The sequence below is a fragment of the Cornus florida genome, unplaced genomic scaffold (genome assembly GCF_030987335.1).
Source record: "Cornus florida cultivar Cherokee Brave unplaced genomic scaffold, ASM3098733v1 CherokeeBrave_3.0.0_Hap2_Chr11, whole genome shotgun sequence".
Classification (NCBI taxonomy): domain Eukaryota; kingdom Viridiplantae; phylum Streptophyta; class Magnoliopsida; order Cornales; family Cornaceae; genus Cornus; species Cornus florida.
This window is the reverse complement of record NW_026775581.1, coordinates 139069078-139087887: the sequence shown is the minus strand read 5'-3', so window position 1 is coordinate 139087887 and position 18810 is coordinate 139069078. Positions and strand designations below refer to the sequence as shown.

Below are 18810 nucleotides of genomic sequence, written 5' to 3'. Positions count from 1 at the left end.
AATTATTACAAATTTATAAACAAATTAACTGTTGAAAATTGTAAGAAAAATGGAAGAGATTAAGGTGGAGAAAGATTGAATAAAAGTATTGACTAAATATGGTAAATTGACTATTAATGTAACAAATATTAATTATAATTAGGTTTGATAAAGTATTATGAGTAATCGACTATTTGACTATTGATTCGCTAAAATATCCGTTCTTTTGGACCGCATAAGAGCCTGCATGTGTATATCATATCCTAAACCTAAATCGAGTAAAGTTCTCACGTCTCTCCTTTATTTCTTTTGCTCTTTAAATTCTTTAAATTTCTTTTTACAAAAGTCAAATTTCCATTTTCAAATATATATCAATTTTCTTTCCTTTCACATATATCTCAATTTTCTTTCCTTTATTTATTTTTAAATTTTTATTTTCATTTTTTATTTTTTTTGCGTGTTATACGTTAGTTGATTCTAAATTAAAATAAAAAAGAAATCAATTGAAACTGACAAACCGAACCGAACCAAACCGGTTTTTCGCGGTTTGGTTTGGTTTGGTTTGGTTTCTTAGATAGTATGGTTTGGTCTAATTTAAAAATAGTGAAACAGTTATAAATAGTTTAGTTCTAAAATACTTCCAATCCGATCTAAACCGGATCGTGTATACCCCTAATGAGGTATGTTACATGTGAAAAATTATATAAATGTGTAACATAGCTAAAGATTCCCACAAGACAAAATGACAAAACTAAAACACAGTGCAGAGTTCTCTTCTCCATTTGTTTTCTTTTTGTCAGGACATTTATAAAATTCTCCATATACAAAAATACTTGTGGAATTCAAAATATAGTTTATTAAATTTTTACTTCCATATACGATGTCATGCTTCAAGGTGTCTCACAAAATATGTAATACGCTGAAGAGGAATATTTCCCAGTTTGGGTGGAGTGGTAATCTGGAGAAACAAAAGATTCATTAGGCTAGCTGGAAGAAATTGACAGAGAATAATGCAGATGGGGGATTGGGATTTAAAGACATGGAAGCTTTCAATACAGCTTTGCTAGCAAAACAAGCATGGAGTCTGCAAGTGGAACGGAAAGGTTTGTTTTTTCAAATTTATAAAAGTAGATATTTCCCTCATTGTGATTTTCTCAGAGCTAAAAAAGGTTCAAATTCTTCATGAGCCCGGCAAAGCTTTCTCTCAGCCAGAAAAGTGATTGAGAATGGGCTGGTATGGAAGATTGCAAATGGTCAGAGTGTTAGAATTTGGGAAGACAAGTGGATTCCTGATAAAAACAATTCTACTCTTTTTACTCCAGAACCTTCTAATTCTAGCATTTACAGAGTAGCTGATTTGGTGGATCAATATACAGGAGGATGGAATGAGTTCCTGATTAAACAAATTTTTAAAGAAGAAGATTGGAAACGAATTTTACAGATCCAATTGCGGGTTACAGAAGGAGTGGATAAACAATGGTGGCTTTTTTCAGCAAATGGATCTTTTAGTGTAAAATTTGCATATCAGGTTGCGCTTAAGTTAAAAAGAGGTGGGATGCGGCATGCAAATAGAGGTGAATATGGAACAAGTGGGATAGAAGAACGTCAACAACAGTGGAAACATCTATGGAAGTTGAAGGTTATGCCAAAAATTAAACATTTCCTTTGGCGCTGTTTAAATGAGGATGTGGCTGTACTAGAAAGTTTGGTAGGAGGAAGATGATGGATGATATTATCTGTAAAGTATGTGGGTTGGAAACTGAATCAGTTAGTCATCTTTTCTATAGGTGTCCAAGAGCCAAGTTGGTTTGGAAGCTTTCTACGCTTAGATTAGATGGGGAGGAAGTTGGCCATGGACAGTGGGATAGATGGTGGAGATCAAAAATGGAGAATTGGTCGAGCTTAAGTGAGGAGCACTCGATGAAGAATATGGCTGCTTTTCTTTGTTGGCAGATTTGGAAGGCGCGTAATGCTTGGGTGTTTGAGCAAAAATGGTAAGATGTAATGGAGATAGTTAGAATTGGATAAGCTCACTGTTTTGAATTTTTAAATTGTAATGTTGCTCCTTTTGCTACTATGAGATCACACTATTCAGGGCAAAATAGTTATGAGAATCCTATTAAGTGGCAAGCTCCTCCAGTAGACGTGCTTAAAGTTAATACTGATGCATCATTTTGCAAAGTCTTATGTGAGGCTGGAGGTGGAATGGTTCTGCGTGATCATAGGGGAAAGGTGTTGCGATTGGCGTCTTTTTTCTTTCAAAGAGTTTCAAATCCGTTAGTGGCTGAAGGTTTAGTGCTTCGAAAGATTGTGGACCAGGTTATTCGTTGGGGTTACAGTCATATTGTGTTTGAGATTGATACAGAGGTCATTGTCAAGGCTGCGATGTTGGATGGGTCTGCGTCTCTTTTACTTAGGCCTCTAGTAGAAGATATCCATGAATGGCTTCATCATCACCCTGATTTTGATTTGGTGTATACGCCTAGAGCAGAGAATGAGGTTGCCCATGCAGTTGTTGCATATGCTTTACAAGAGAAAAATATATATTTATGGGATAATAATTTCACAGACTTTGTTTTGCATAAAACTAGTTTGGATGTAATTTTTGATTCTAATTAATAAATATGTTTTCTTGCTTGCGAGAAAAAAAAAAAAAAAGTATAATACATATAAATAAATCTCATCTTTACATATGTTGTCAGATAACATCATCTATAAATATCTTATCATTTTTATTATTTAAAAAAGCTTTGAAAACTGAAAGCCAAAAAGATCAAAGAAAGGGCAGCCTACGTCCTCTCTCTTTCTCTACCTTTCAACTTTTGGTTTGAGACTCTGAGACTCTTTTACAAAATTTATTTTCTTTTGTTTTCCCACGCCATGATGGTTCGAATTAAGCTTTTACATATGGATAATGATTGCTTGACTGAAAAATCACAAAGGAATAACAAATACTCCGTAAATAATGTAAATAAATAAATGGGGCCAATGAGCGAAATGCTATAGTTTTCACTGGCCCCACCTAAAACAACATTTGATAAGAAAAAAAAAATATTAAAATCAACATTTGCACTCTAAAAAAAATTAGTTTAAAAAAAACTCTTATGTGATAATGAAGTCCTACTCTTTATAAAAATTTCTAACAAAATTATATGGCTAATACAATTCCTCTTTTATCCATTTTATATATTTTTATACAACTTAACTAATTTTCTCCAAATAATTTTACTAATTTTTAAAATTAAAAACAAAGAATTTAAGAAAAAAAGTAGTTGCAAATTCACTTTATATTTGATATATTAAAATAATTTGATAACTCTTTTAAATAACATTGTCTCAATTTTATAGAGATTTATTTTGATTTCTAAGAATTTTCTTTTGAATAATTACACTTAGCTCCGCGATGATTTGAAAAGTAACACTGACCTCTCTTGTAAGTGTTGGCTTTGCGTAGAATGTGTGTTAAATGACTACTATACCTATTGTACTAATATTAATTTAATATTTAGACAAAATATCATTTTCGAAACTTTCTAAGGGTATTATTGGATTTTAAGTAAATTTTAAGCATGACATCGGTAGACAAAAATATTAGGTTTTATGAAAAGGCAAGTCAGGTGTCATCCATACCAAAATTAAAAGGGATGAATGTTAATTTAAATTAGGGGGGATGTCCCTGTACGTTAATTAGGCAATCTATAGGAGAAGTTAATGTATTTATCCTTTTTTTAAGAAAAAAATAATTATCCTTTTTTTAAAGAAATATGAAGTAGAAAATTCACAAGTAATGGAAAAAATTCTTTTGTTATTCATAAATGTAATGCACGAAAGGCATTTCATTGTAGTTTAACATGTGGAGTATTTACAAAAATTGAAGTTGAAATCATTTGTTAAATGTTTTAGGATTATTAATTTTGGTAACAATTCATACTTTTTAAAATAAGTGTTAGTTTAGAAAAATTTATATTCTAGTGAAAAAAATGCACTCATAGGAATTTAGAAATAAAGGGGAATATTGAAAAAAGGTTCATTTTTATAGAATTTGAACTTATTTGAAAATATTTCTCAAAAATATGACTTATTTGTCTTTGTAAAAAATTTATAGGACTTATTTGTCTTTAGAATAAAAAAATTGAACTAATTGACAATTTCTAATTTTTTTAGAAAAACACAATATTATTGCAAGAGAGTATGGAAAGGGGGGATCCAAATTCAACTCTTAAAATGGTCAATATGTTTTATGTAGGTGTCCCCAAAAAAAATATATTAGATGAGATGATTAGAACCCATCCCATTAAATGAAATTTCCATAACTAGTTTATTGAATGATTGTAAGATGAAAAAGAAAAGTACAGTTTATTGAAGGAATCAGTTGTGGAAGCATAGTAGTGTTCCCATTATCTGTTTAGGTTTTGACAACCCAAAGACATAGATTCAAAATTTGGATGTGGAGATCGACGATTCAGTTGTGGAAGCATACCACTTTTTGGTATTGTTGGTTTCGACTTCCAAACTTGCAAGTTATAGTATCATCATTTTCAGAGACTGCTTGCGTCCAAATCGTATGAATGGTGCTGATCTTATGCAACTTACTACTGATCATGCTGACGTCAATGAAGATATTCTAATGGCCATTACTCAATGCACACCACAAACACTACCACCAAGATTTGTAATTGATTGGTATGGTACTTATACACACATGTCTTTATTGAAATTTAAACTCTTAATTTTTTTTTTTTTAAAAGTAGGAGATTAATATTGAGGATATGTGACCAATTGTTTTTACCTCTCTTCAGGTGAGGGGAAAAAACGAGGTGAGGGGTTCCATCCACATATTGAGGATATGTGAATATTTACCTAACAATATAATCACACACAGTTGGCCTTTCACATTGATGCCCCAAAAGCTGTTCACCAACTTTGAATAAGAAAAGTATCTCTTTGTTTGGTCTCGTCTCTTAGTAGAGACGCACTTTTTTTCTTTTTGTTTTTTCTCTTCTCGCTCTGTGATCTATACATGCATGGCTTTGAGCCATGATTACGATCAATGATTTCAAGGAGCCCAACCAAAATTAGATGATCCAGGCCCAATAAACACTGTGGCCCATCAGTACCTTGTGTGATCCCCAAACAGAGTTTAGGGCTTATGAGTTGTTTGGACAATACAATACCAGACTGCAATGCTTCACACAAATTAAATACCTAGATAAAAACACAGGCATTCCCCCAGACCAACTCATTGTTGATTTTCCTCCTGAAAACAAAATGAGATCAACCACTTCTCAATATTTCCAACACAGACTCTAGTTAATATTTGGCAAAATCAAATATCAAAGTTATGCAGCATTCAGGATGACAAATTAGGGGTTCAAAAAAGTATTGAAAAGAAAGCTTGGCTCTTTCCTCGTACTAACCCCATAGGCACAAAAACTCTTGATACCAAAATAAATTTCTTATCTAAACAGAAATTGAACCATAATAATATAAGCTTCCCAAAAATTGAATGAGGCCCATAGAAATACAATGCCTTCTGTTCCCTGAGGCCCAATTAGTATAGTCCTCGCTGAGAATCAGACGGTAAGTTGGGCTTTACCCATTAGAAGGATACTACCACATTGATTGTAATAGCTTTCTAAAGTGAAACTGAACATTAGAAGAAAAGAAAAATTAGAACATAAAGACAGTGTCGCATTGAGACTGATTTATTGAGCATCACCTTCTGTCTGACTTTATATATGTAAATCCTTATGACTGCTAAAAACCAATACCCTTATATATTTACTCTAAATTCATTAATTTTAAACTTGTAATACTCTCTGAGAGAGATTTGAGATTTTGGCTTCTTTCAATATACATTGTACTGAAAGTAATGGAAATCAAGAGTATAGTCACTGGAAGCTATGGACAGGGTTCTTCTTCTTCTTCCTCCTTTCACTAAAGCTACGGCTTGAAAGCAAGCTCGGAATGCAACACTCTGCAGATCTAACCGATTTTTCCTTCTCAGCTTTTAAATGTCCACTAGGAGTTTTTTTAATACTGCTGACAGAATTAGCTCCAGAGTCACGAGGGGTGACATTTGCATCTTTTTGAAAAAGCTCCAGCATAGCTGTCTGACCTTCCATCTTTACATTTTCGTCACCTTCTAAGCTCTTTTCAAGAAGTTCAGATAGTTTCATTCTCTTCCCTGTAGAGGATGGTTCAGGTTTGGAACCTGGTGTTCTGTCCTCGAGAAATGATCTTCGTGGGGTTCCCATGGAGAAGCTCTGATGGACTGGAGTACTACCACGAGATGGAGTAAAATCTGCATTTTAGGTGACAGAGAGACCTAATAAAAAGTTTATGGTGGCAACAAGAAGTAAAGAAACTAGAAACACTCTTAACATTCTGCATGACACAACTTCCACATCTCACATTCCTTATGATACAGCTGGGCAAAGATTAGGCAAAATCCAAAACTGCAACAGGATGACATTTGACAAGTAGAGTACCAAATAATTTATTCAGTAAAAACAGTTCTGGTTCTGCTTGCATGGATTACAACAGGATGAAATTTGACAGAAAGACCACCAAACAATTCGTAACTTCTTCCTGTGAAAAAAAAGAAATGGGGAGGGGGGGCATCACTCAGTGTTAACTACCCCTGCAAGGTCTTCTGGGAGGAGAAAGACTAAAAACAAACCTAATCTTTAACATTTTTGCAAAAAGTGAATGCTCTTAGACTTGAACAATTGGACCTGTGTCATCGGGCTTATTAAGCCGAGTTTGACATATTCTTCCACAGCTCCAAGTTTGAGGTTTTCTTGTTAAGATCAGTAGGATTACTTTTACAGCCTATGGCTTAACAGGTTGGACTAAATTGGTACTTCGAGGTTGGCAAACTTAGGGTCACTCGATCCTTGATTGTTTCCTTGGCAACAGAGCCTCCATTTTTGGTGAAATTTTTTTTAGTTTATAGGTGTAATCAGCAGCAGTCAATCAATCATACAGTATAGAATTCAAGAAAGAAATCTCATCTAAAGATGTAATGCCCACAAACAATGATGTAAGCTTGAAAGAGAAAATAACTGAAAGCATTCTAATGCATTCTTACCACCATTAACACTGAGGAAATCATCCTCACAGTCTGAATCTAACCAGGGCTGGGAATCAAAAAAGGTCTCCTCTTTACTACCTGCAATACAATGGCGCATACATAAAATTTTGGCATCAGACAGCTATAAGATTAGCAACGAACATCAACAAATAATGCATCTGAAACTACATGTAAATGGGACACCCATTAGTTGCATAAACCTTGTCACTTCGTATGACCTGTGCATTCGGTGGCTTTAAAATAAGTAAATTATACCACCAAGGCTGTAGCCTAGTGGTACTTCCTCACCTTTCAAAGTACAAGGTCAAGGGTTCAATTCCCCATGTGGGGCAAAGAGGATGTGTGAATTTCAAATTGGGAAAAAAAATTGATCACTCCACTTTTCACGTACAGATTTTTTTCGTTTATTTAGCAACCAAAAAAAGAAGCTTGAGCACTAATAATGACATATTTTAAAAGAACAAATAAGAATACGATGTATAATTTGGAGTCAGAACATAAACAAGATTGCATATCAATATACAATGAACATTTTTTTTATTAAGTGATTTGTTTATAGGTACCATGTTTAGGATCCTGTATGTGATTTGATGACAATAAAAAAGTGAAATAATGACAATGAACATATATGAGTCACAGTGGCCATCGTAATGTCAATAAACATATTGTCTGTAAAATGTAGTCTGATAATGAACCCAAAAATACAATTCCAAGAAGGTCAATATCGACCAATAATTCACCAAATTTGACAATCCAACAAAAAGTTTGGATTTTAAATACTAAAAAAGGACAGTTCACCTTGTCAATTCTTTCAATAAATTGCTTTCAAAATGCCAAAATCCAATTGCAAGCAACTAGCAATGGCATATGGGAATTTTTAGCCAAGGCAGCTATCTTCCTATAATTTTATCAAATAACAAACAATCTGGATAAACTTCTCTCTTCAAGTGAAACAGGGAGTTAACAAATTTGGTACATAGATTTGTCAGAATCTCCCATCACCATCACCCCTCTATAGTTGGGTTTCTAAATCTAAATTTTGATGTGGATATTGTTCGAGAATTATTCAAATGCAGCAGCATACCTGAGAGCTGAGAAAGGAGAGTTTATTGAGTAAGGATTGATGGAAATCACAATGGGTAAGGACTTCCAAGCTATATGAATTGATTAAAATCAACGCAAAAGAGGGAAAAGGTAAAAAAAAACAAAAGAACAAGAGACCACTCAGAATCGTATCCAGTTTAAAAGATGAATGTTGACAGATTATGGTTGTGCAGACCAGTTATTCCATTAAGCGATAATTCTCTCCGTCGTTTATATAAGGGAAAAACTATGTTACATGAACTCATATATGCGTCTAATGAGAAAGTGTCTAACTACTTGAGGACAAAGAGACTCAACCAGCTGCTTATATTTTCCAACACTTTTTTTTTTTTTTGTTTGTTCCCCCCTTTTTGAATAAAATGGTGTTTATGTAATATAAAGTGTGACGGTTACTTCATTCATTTGAAACAGTCATCTAATATAAGGTATTTAATAATTTTTTTTTTTTTTAAAAAAGGCTCCATTTACAACTATAAAATAAACTTGAAAGTTTGTCCATGATGCTGGACACTAATCAATGGCACTTCACAAGTAAACATTTAAGAGGGTATGTGTAGCATTCAGGAAAAAACCCATTTGAAGAGAGTTTCGATATAATATGGATATCATATTTCTAATATTCAATAAACACAGGCATAAAGAAATGTTAAAAAACATAATACTAATACAGAAATCTGCACAAGAATGACTAAAGTTTTGCCAATAACACCACAACATGATTTTGTTTTAATCTTTGTAGATGTTTATGACTTTATGCACAACTTCCATCCTAGAAGCAAAATTTAAGACTTCAACGGGATTATCTTCTTTCTTGTTCTTTTTCCCATATTAACAGCTCGTTCAAGAAGGGTTGACGTCTTCCTCTCCGGCCCTCCTTTGTGGTCTCTTTATCAATCAGCCTTGAAAAAATAAAATGATTTTCAGGGTTGCTATCATCTTTCCAAGGCAGTGTCCACTGTCCAGTCACAAATTCAGGTCGAATTGGACGAATCAGATGGACATCAAAGCCCATTGTGACCTGGAGGTCAAGGTCTTGAAACCATAAACAACCACAGCCTCTCCAGACAGAGGTGAGGCTGTACGTCTGACCCCACAACGGTGGAGCCTCGTGCACTAGGCTAGCACTTTAGATGGAGATCAAAGGCCGCTATTGCAATATCATTCAGCCAGCCGTGCGCAAAGGCTGTGGTGGAAATTAATTAAAAACCATGTCACAGACATGGCATGATACATTTTATGCAAAAATAACTACAAATTTTTTAAAGAAAATGAACAGCAGGATAGAAAACAAAAACTAACATCTTTAAACCCAAAATATACAAGCAGCAAATCACCTAAATTAGATGGGTCAAATTTAATTCATATCAGAAATATCAACCACCAAAAACGCATACCTATTTCAATGTGTACCACAAAGACGGACAAGGCATAAAAGTAACAAAACTGAAAAGAGAGGATGAAATACACAAAGCCCATTCGATTTTATGGTTAGAAAATTCAAATAAAGCAACAATCAGAATCAATGGTAAATTCAATATAAATTGTGCAGATCTCGATTGCAAGAGTAGGATCATACCGAAGTCATGAAAATTCGAAACTGGTTGATAGGGCTGAGAATTGGGTCCAAACTCGGCGGTGGGTCGGTCACCATTGACGATTGGTTTGACTTTGGTGGGTGACTGAATCACAACCTTTTCAGTTTTAGTCCTAAATGGTCGTCGGATCTTCGTGGATGAATTTGGGTCTTTGAGGACTGAAGCACACGTACCCATTTCTCAGAGAACTACCCGACTCATCACAGAGCTACCAAATTCTCTATGTTTTGTACAAAAAATTGTAGAGAGAGAGAAAAAATTGTAGAGAGAGAGAGAGAGACGGAGTAGAGTAGAAGTGAAAGAAGAAGAGACGGGGGGACGTTTATTTTGCGTTAGGAGAGAGAGGAGTCGGGACTCCGGAGAGATTGGTCCTTGAAAGCGAAGTTATAGTATTACCGGGAAGTGGAAGTGGGTCCCACTCAAATTTTCTCAAAACGAATTGATTCGTCTTATTAAAAGGCTTGGCTTCGTTTTTATGTGCTTGGCAGAGCCGTTCAGGTTCAGGACTTGAGCTTCCTGGTGTTCTGTTTGGAGGCTGAGAAAGTTGACTCTAAGTGGGAAGGGAAGTCTCGCAAGTCTATCCATACACGCGTTATTATTAATGGGCCTTAACTCTTTTAAAATGAACCATCGAGAAATAATTAATTTCCCTACACGTCTGTTTTAATTTTACGAAAAATCGTTAGCTGTGCAATTTAAATCCATCGTCTCTTAAAGACATGTTTTATCGACCTAAGAAAATTCATTTAATATGACAGACATAATCTTTTAATATTGTCAAACCTATGATATATTAGGTAAGATAAAAAAAAAATCTGTCATTAAGATGTGCTCGTTCATGAATTTTTTATCTTTCAGCATAAGATTTACTTAATTATATAATCAAAATTCTTTATCAAAATAATTTGAAATCTACCAATTCCAAAGTAGTTAAATTTTTACTCTCTTTAAATTTTAATTATCTCATATAGTTTAATATCATAATGTTTTGAGCTTTTTATTTTTATTTTTATGATGAAAATTTCTAATTCACATATGACATGACTCCGTAATGTGTACATAGTCAAAAAAAAAAAATATGCTCAAATATTTAATGATATTTCATCACCTCACAAAATATAAAGTCAAGAGTTCAAATCTTTATATCAATTTTATGTTCAAAAATATATGAGTTTTATGCTGTGTTATATTTTTCATTTTGTTTGAGAGATATTATTCCTATTTTTTATATGGCATTATAGAAAACAGGATCAAGTACGGCTCAGCCCACTTGGGACTTCTCAACTCGATTCAAGCTCACTATATATGATTTCATGCCTTTGGCCACAATTTATATCATAACAAAATAATAGTCAAATTGTAAAAATAAGAACACACACAAGTGGGTAATGTATTGAGTTCATAGTGAGCTTGAATCGAGTTGAGAAGCCCCCAAGTGGGCTGAGCCGAACTTGATCCTTTTTGGGCACTATTGACATGAAATTGCATGCATCCTAAAGTAAACAACTCAAGTGCAAAATTATGTTCCAATATGACCCACTAATCTTATTTATGATTGCAAAAGACAAATCATGATATGTGGTCGACATTATCAGTTTTAATAAAGTTTAACAGAATAACCCACCACTAAACTTACTTTTAAACTAATTTCCAAATTTGGCAAACTATTGTATTAAATGACGCAAAGATGCATGAGTAAGACATTTTGTCTTTTCTTTCGATAATAGCAGTGCTGTCTCATAATTTATCATAGGAAAATACAATTTTTTCGTACAATTGTTAATTATTATTATTTTTTAAAATGTAGTTTAAAATTATAATCATTAAAATATGGGTGAAATATTTTAAAATCAAGTACAACTAATTCTCAAGAATACTTTGTTGAAAATCTTGAAGTCCTTCAAAATATATGGACACAAGGGAAGTACTTGATGCCAAAAGAAAAGAATATGTAATTATTATTAATAAAGGGCTCTAGTCAAAGAATAAATGGGTTGGTTGTTTGTAAGCAATAGCATTCGATTGACTTGTGCCGCGAAACACCCAACACTTAAATGTGTTAATTTGGTGGTCTACTCTCTTTTAATATGTTTTGTATGGTTTGGGGTTTTGTCCCTAGCGTCTTCTCTACTCACATTAGGTGCAATCTTCAAATATGATGTTTTATGGGGCATCAAAATCAAAGGTTTTTTTTAACTATGCCAGTATGTTAGGGTTAATATGTTTTGTATAGTTAATAGAAAAAAATTATAAACCCAATGGGTTGGCCTAACTAGAAAAAATTTGGGTTACAATGTCTCATGAATTATCAAATTTTAGGATCTATTTTTATTAGGTGTAAATAATTTTTTGAAGGGGGCTCCTAGTGTGACTACCAACTAAGAAATAAAAATATATATATAGGGTTAAAATCATAAAACTTCCACTATATTCAAATTTTGATCATAAAATTTCAACCTATTTTAGAAAATTCCTACACATTTAAAAAGTGATTACATTGTCCCAATATTCATATCCGACCTGTCAATCGGACTATGAAATGATAAATTTAACCTTACTATTCAATATTAAATTAAAAATTAAAAATTTTTATTTAAAATTACAAAAATACCCTTCAATATTTTTCTTCACCGCTCTCTCTCTCAAACATAATTATTCTTTCTTAAGACCACAAACATGGAAGAGTTGTTCATTGATAGGCCCAGCCCATTTGACTTTTGTATTTGGACCTCCGGTCTGTCTCTAATTTTTATGTTCACAACGATTCTATTTTCTTGCAGTAGGTCCAGTAAATAGGGCTTGAATAAAAAAATTTTAAGCAAATAAATTTGAGAAAATCAGTATAAAAAACTACTGTATATAAATAATACTGAAATTAAAATCTATATCATGCGATATAGGTTACTTATATTACCAATTTTTACATTTCACAAAAAGTGAAACTTCCTAATTAATTAGTAAGTTAAAAGAAATTATTATTTCCCAAAAAGTGAAACTTCCTAAAATATACACTCGTTTGTGTTATGATGTGCAAATTTTTTTTTTATCTCCAACTATGCACGGTCTTTACACGCATATTTTCTTTCTCATTCAATCAACTCTATATTAAGTAGGTATATTATGATAGATTATATTTACACAAATATATATTTATATATTTTGCAGATGTTCTAATCCCCTAAATTAATTACTAACTTAAATAAAATTATTAACTTAAATGGATGACAATTATTACTCATTATAAATACCATATAGAGACAAACAAAAATGGTTCTACAATCTCCAAACATTTTATTAGGCTTGGGCATTGCAACTTGTTATTTATGGCTGCCCTTCACTTCCTCCATCAAATGAAATTAATGTGAAAAACCCTGAGAAGCTTGATGAGGTTTTTATACGAAATTATGAACCTTAAGTTTTCAGCTTGAGTACATAACTCTTAGCCTAGGTGGTATGTTATTCACCTTCCACCTCTCAAAAGTGAGGTCAAGGCTTCGAGTTCAAGAGTTGAAGTGAAAAAAAAAAAAAAAAAAAAAATTAAATTGTGTAATACTATCAAGAGAGCCTCTTTCATGATCTACAAGAGTCTAGAGTTGTATTTATATAAACTATTTTAATGGGTAGTAAATAAATAGAGAGGTCATGACTCTTGTAATAGGCTCTCGAATGATATACCAACCATAGTCCATTTCCTTTAGAAATACTAGTTCTTTATGTAATCTTTGCCCACTGTATTTATCTATATCCTGCTTAGATAAAATTTTGAATTACCGGAATTGCACATGCATTATCTCACCAAAAGGCTAAAACATTAGCAGCTTTCTTGCAGATATAAGTAAAACATCAAAAGAGCCAAATGGTTTGGTTCGTTTATAGAGGCAACTTCTCTCAAATATTTTTACTCGAGACAAAAGGATGAAAGTTTCCTGAAAGCAAGGTGCATTTGACGAGACAAAATGATGAAAGTTTCTTGAAAGCAAGGTGCATTTGACGACTATGTAATCAAGAATTCATGTGCAATTAAAGCCACCATGCCATATAGAAATATTTGAAAGTTTATTAATCCATATAGGCAACAAAAGTTATTTGAATATCAAGGACAAACATATAAGATGAGAAGTTAAAAATAAATCAAAATTCTAAACCCAAAACTTACACATAAATCCCTATCATATTCAAATTATCCTATAAATTAAGCTTCTAATAGAATCCATCCATAAATAGTTTGTGTATGTCAAAACTACTAAGTACTCCTTCACAGGTCATTTGCTAGATAAGTAGCTATTGAAGATAAACAGACTAATTAAATAAGCCTAGCAATCCGAAAAAACTGAAAACCATACCCACTACTGAAACCATACTCAAAACTAGCACCGAAACCATACCACTTAATTTTTATTCTTCATCTGAAAATCATCGACTTCATGATGATAACCATACTGTTGTTTCACCTGAAAAGGTGCGGCATGCACTTGGGATGGAGCGGTTGACATCACTGGGTAGGGCATTAATATGGGATTATTAATGTTCTCCATCATGTTGGGCAGTTGCAGTGGCAGTGGCATTGGTGGATCAACATAAATTGATCCATCCATTGGATACATGACGTTGCTGCTAGACCCCGCGCCACCAAGCTGATTGCAGTAGCCATTACCATTCATTATCATCATCATTGAATTCGTCGAGTATGGATCCAGTGGCATGAATCCTCCCCTTTGAGGTTGAGGTTGATCAGTGGGGTAATAATGTCCCCTTTGAGGTTGAGGTTGAGGTTGAGGTTGAGGTTGAGGTTGAGGTTGAGGTTGAGGTTGATGTTGATGTTGATGTTGATGTTGATCAGTAGTGGGGTTGTAATAATGAAGTTGAGGATGATGATTACCTGAAGAAGGAATGGATTGCTGCTCACGAAGATACTTCAACTGCATGCTGTTTCTACCAAAGTCATCCATGAAATTATAAGGATGATTCTGGCTTGACTGTATTGGAGTGCAATCTATCATACCACCTGGCATCACCTCCAAACTTTGTTTTCCCTTGCTCAATTGAAGCTGAGACTTGGCGACCACAAGCCTCTTCTCCAGCATACAGCTCAATTCCCTCAAGTAGTCCTCTGACAGAGTGTTGTACCGGTCGTCCCAAGTCGGATACTTAGCTTCGTTATCATTCTTTTTGCGCAGTTTCACCAGTGCTTCTTCAACTTTCTTAGTCCTGTCCATGAAAAAATGGGACAAATCAAGTGTCCTGGTAGTACGATCTTGCTCAGTTCGCTTCTTGAACAATTCAATCATGCGATGAATCTCATAGGGATTCGTAGGCCACGTCTCCGGCTCCATCGGATGATCATTCTGTCTGGGACTGTAAATGATCATGCACACATTCACGTCACATAGTGTTGATAGTTCATAAGCTTTCTTCTTCAAACCCTTCTTTCTCTTCTGAAAGGTCGAATGACGCGCCTTTTCATTACTAATCAGTTCCATCTTCAATTTTGCTCGGCCCATCTTCCGATTTTTCTGAAATCAAACATTCAAATTAACAATACATTTTTTTTTTTTTTTTAAGAAAATAATAATAATCTAATCTAATCCCATTAGGCTAAAAAAGATGTTAAGAATTATATAAAGGATTAAATGCCAAAAACCCTATCACACTATATTCAAGATATGCAAGAATTATGCTAATTTAGTAATTAAAATATCTCAAATACTCGCATAAAAGAAATAATAATAAATAAACCAAATATTTTCTCTCTCTCTATTTCTCAATCCCTCTCTTTCTGGCCATATTTAGTTGACACGACCATTGAACATTCCGGCAAATTCTTTTCCTTTCTCTCTCTCTCTCTCTCTCTCCATCTCCCTCTTCTTTTAAAGGTTACTCTCTCTATATCAGAGAGAGTCTTCACTCTTTCTCTCTCTAAAATCACTACCAATAAAACAAAGTTTAATCCTCAAAAATACTAAAATAGTAGTAATAAAAGAGTTCATTAATAGAAAAAGAAGTATGAGAGAAGTTATGATTATGTATATATATTAATGAAGTACACAGACGAATTGATATATATCCTAAGTAAACACACTAAAAGATGTGTGCCCTCTGAAAATCTTCCTTCCCAACCAAGCGAACTGGCAAAACAGAGACTCTATATATTGTCTGGCAAAAAAGTGAATGCGTACCTTTGAGCCAAGCCAACGATACCATAGGATTTCGGGCCAGCCTAACTAAAAACAAGGTCTGTGCTAAAAGACTTTGAATCATGGTTTATGGGTATTTGATCTCATTGTTATTGTTGACAACTCTAGGGTTATCACTTCGAATCGCCGGCCAGAGAAGAATTCATAAATTCACTTCGAATCGCCGGAGGGGTACGTTATCCACTTATCTCGAATTTCATGGATCCATCAATGGCTGTACTGACGGCGACACTGTAAAACTCTTAAACCTATCCATCTGTGCGACATTGGGTTTTGATTTGTAGGTTTATTTTGCCAATTTTATCTGAACTGGAGTTTGGAGATAGTGGCTGGTGGTTCATGATGGTTATGGTGAGGGTGGGTATTGGGTGGTGGTGATGGTTGGAGGGTAGGCGTTGACCACACCTTCTCACCGGCGAGCATGTAGTCGGCGCTGAACGAAACGGTGGCAGTAGCTATTGTAGAGTCGCGACAATGAGAAAAAATAAAATAAAACACGTATGAAAAAATTAAATTGATCTAATCCCTAGGTGCTAAGTAGCCGTCTCTAATAATGAAGTAATAAAGAAAGTATGATACTACATCAACCAATATGCAATACATTAACACATTAAGATGTTAATGAAAAATAAAATAACATTATTTTTGGTTTAATATTGATCTACACATCTCTTCTCTATCATGTAGAGCTACACGTATGAGAAATAAATTCTCGAGGGTTTCTTGCATTTACATAAAGAAAACATATTACTGGTGAATACATGTATATATGATCATAAATATTCATATATAGACATACTAAGTATAGAGAGAAATGGCTAACTGAAAAATTGAAGGCAATGGAAAGCCATGATTATTTAGTATGAGTATTTATTTACTAAAGAGGAGAAGAACAATAAAGGAAAAATCACCTTAGCTTTAATGGCTTCTGGCCTCTGCTCCTGTACTCCAAAACAGAAAAGAAACAATGAGTTTTTTTTATCCGACCTTTATAGGAAATTACCAAGAGATCGAGAATATATTATTATAGTGCTTTCCTGTATATTACGATTTTGGAAGCCGAATCAATAAGAAATTTAGTTGCCAAAAATTGTGCAATAGGAAATCTTTAATTTTCAGTAACTTACTATTTTTGTGCAAGGAAATTAATTAGGACAACACACTGCGCGCTATAAGAGGTCGGCAGACCACCGCTTCCTCAAAGTCACTCCTCTCATTAATTAAAATTTTAAATATTTTTATATAAAAATAAATTGAACAAAAAGTTATATATGCAACCCCATAAAGAGTGTTGATTCATTTTACAAGCTTACAATTCTTCTACTGATGTTATAAAAATATGTATATATATATACACATACATATATAGGTGAAAAGAGAAAATATGGTTAAGAGTCTGCTTAGGGGTTTGAATGGTTAATAATAGTGGATATTGGGCTTCTTTGCTTTGTATATAGCTCGGTTGGGCCTTTTTTTCTGAATTGGTTATAATGCATCCTACTGGTGGATACATTAGGAAGAAGGTAATCAATGCACCATATAATATATTTGAAAGATTTGTTTTAGTTATGGAAAATAATGGAGAAGTATATCAAAGATTTTCAAATGCTAAATAAGGAAGTCAGTGATATATATAATCAATTACAAACTAACCAAATTAATATTCAAGATGATTACTATATATAAATATACATTTTTGCTCTTCTTCTTGGTTTTTTCCCTTTTATTCAACAAGAAACCTTGAATCGCTCAACCTACAAGTCCACAATCTCTGTCACCAACCTTCACGTATTTCGATAGTGTGTATTGCAACTTGTTATCGATGGCCCCCAGCTTTGTTTTCCCTCAAATAAAAATTGACAACTACCCGTTCATGGTTATACTTTACACATACATCTTTGATTTTTATTTGCACTTCCTTTCCATTTTTTTCATTTTGCAAATAATTCTTGTTTTTGTTGAATCATATGTTTGCAGGTTTGTGTTCTTAAGGTGAATACCCGATCTTGGACATGGCAAAGAACCGTGATGAGGATTTTAAGGAGTACCAATGGTAAGATTTTTATTTTTTTTATTTTTTATATGCATAGATGCCTTTATTCGTGGTTTCTTTAATTTACTTTTTTTTTTTTTTTTCTTATTGTTTAGAAAAATGTTCAAAATTGATTATTTAATGGTATTAGACTATAGTAGGCGCCCTCCTCTTAGACACAATGTGTAATAGAAGAGATTTCTGACAGGTTTACATATGTATGAGTATATATTTTTGTACACGTTTGGAATTTTCTAATACTCATTTTTGGCAAAACAATCATCTTTCAACAAGTAACCAAGTAATTTCTGAGCTATTCAAATTCCTGATCTTCTTGAGTAGTTGAATCTTAATCTCTCATAGATGTGACCAATTTCCAGAATGCATATCCCATGAAATGGACAAGAAGTTTGTTTTTTGTATCCAATATTAGAAATATAAATTATCTCATGTTCATTTATTATAAAACATTAATGAACATCAGTTGTTTGGATATATTGTTAATTAAATGCAGTAGTGTTATTAATTTATTTACTTATTTTTGTTGGCGGCATTAGGAGTATCCAACTTCAAAATGAGTGATGATGGAATGGTAGAAGTGACAGGCACAGTTGATCCCAAACTTCTTTTGAAGACTCTAGCTAAATCCGGAAAACGTGCCAAGTTATGTTGGTGGCAGTTTGGATATTCTAATGCCAACTTACAACTCCCCAGTGCTCCTAAAAAAACTCCTCCTCCTCCTCCTCCTCCTAATTACTATCATCACTATGGAACAAATCCCTACCTTGTAAACAATCGGTGTCTACATTG

The 18810-nt window shown here is 33.6% G+C and overlaps 3 protein-coding genes across 3 annotated transcripts; 1 reads left to right on the top strand and 2 right to left on the bottom strand.

Annotated features, from left to right (window-relative positions):
* Nucleotides 1-1701: 1701 nt before the first annotated feature.
* LOC132282265 (uncharacterized) lies at nucleotides 1702-2598 on the top strand. Its single transcript, XM_059783872.1, has 2 exons — nucleotides 1702-1973; nucleotides 2085-2598. The coding sequence occupies exons 1-2, from the start codon at nucleotides 1702-1704 to the stop codon at nucleotides 2596-2598; spliced, it is 786 nt and encodes a 261-aa protein (XP_059639855.1).
* A 3051-nt stretch (nucleotides 2599-5649) lies between these two features.
* Nucleotides 5650-10145, bottom strand: LOC132285124 (uncharacterized protein At3g27210-like). The gene is made up of 3 exons (XM_059787291.1): nucleotides 9756-10145; nucleotides 7073-7153; nucleotides 5650-6283 (listed from the first exon to the last, which is right to left on the bottom strand). The coding sequence occupies exons 1-3, from the start codon at nucleotides 9949-9951 to the stop codon at nucleotides 5871-5873; spliced, it is 690 nt and encodes a 229-aa protein (XP_059643274.1). The 5' UTR covers nucleotides 9952-10145; the 3' UTR covers nucleotides 5650-5870.
* A 4017-nt stretch (nucleotides 10146-14162) lies between these two features.
* Nucleotides 14163-15275, bottom strand: LOC132282264 (agamous-like MADS-box protein AGL9 homolog). The gene has a single exon (XM_059783871.1). The coding sequence runs from the start codon at nucleotides 15273-15275 to the stop codon at nucleotides 14163-14165; it is 1113 nt and encodes a 370-aa protein (XP_059639854.1).
* Nucleotides 15276-18810: the final 3535 nt, after the last annotated feature.

Bases quoted from the DNA above. Each gene is read 5' to 3' on its own strand.
- LOC132282265 (XM_059783872.1), top strand. From the start codon at position 1,702: ATGGATGATATTATCTGTAAAGTATGTGGGTTGGAAACTGAATCAGTT. The intron at 1,974-2,084 runs GTAAGATGTAAT...AGGGCAAAATAG, and splicing joins TGGGTGTTTGAGCAAAAATG to TTATGAGAATCCTATTAAGT.
- LOC132285124 (XM_059787291.1), bottom strand. From the start codon at position 9,951: ATGGGTACGTGTGCTTCAGTCCTCAAAGACCCAAATTCATCCACGAAG. The intron at 7,154-9,755 runs GTATGATCCTAC...ATTGTATTGCAG, and splicing joins TTCGAATTTTCATGACTTCG to GTAGTAAAGAGGAGACCTTT. The intron at 6,284-7,072 runs GTAAGAATGCAT...CCTAAAATGCAG, and splicing joins TTTCCTCAGTGTTAATGGTG to ATTTTACTCCATCTCGTGGT.
- LOC132282264 (XM_059783871.1), bottom strand. From the start codon at position 15,275: ATGGGCCGAGCAAAATTGAAGATGGAACTGATTAGTAATGAAAAGGCG.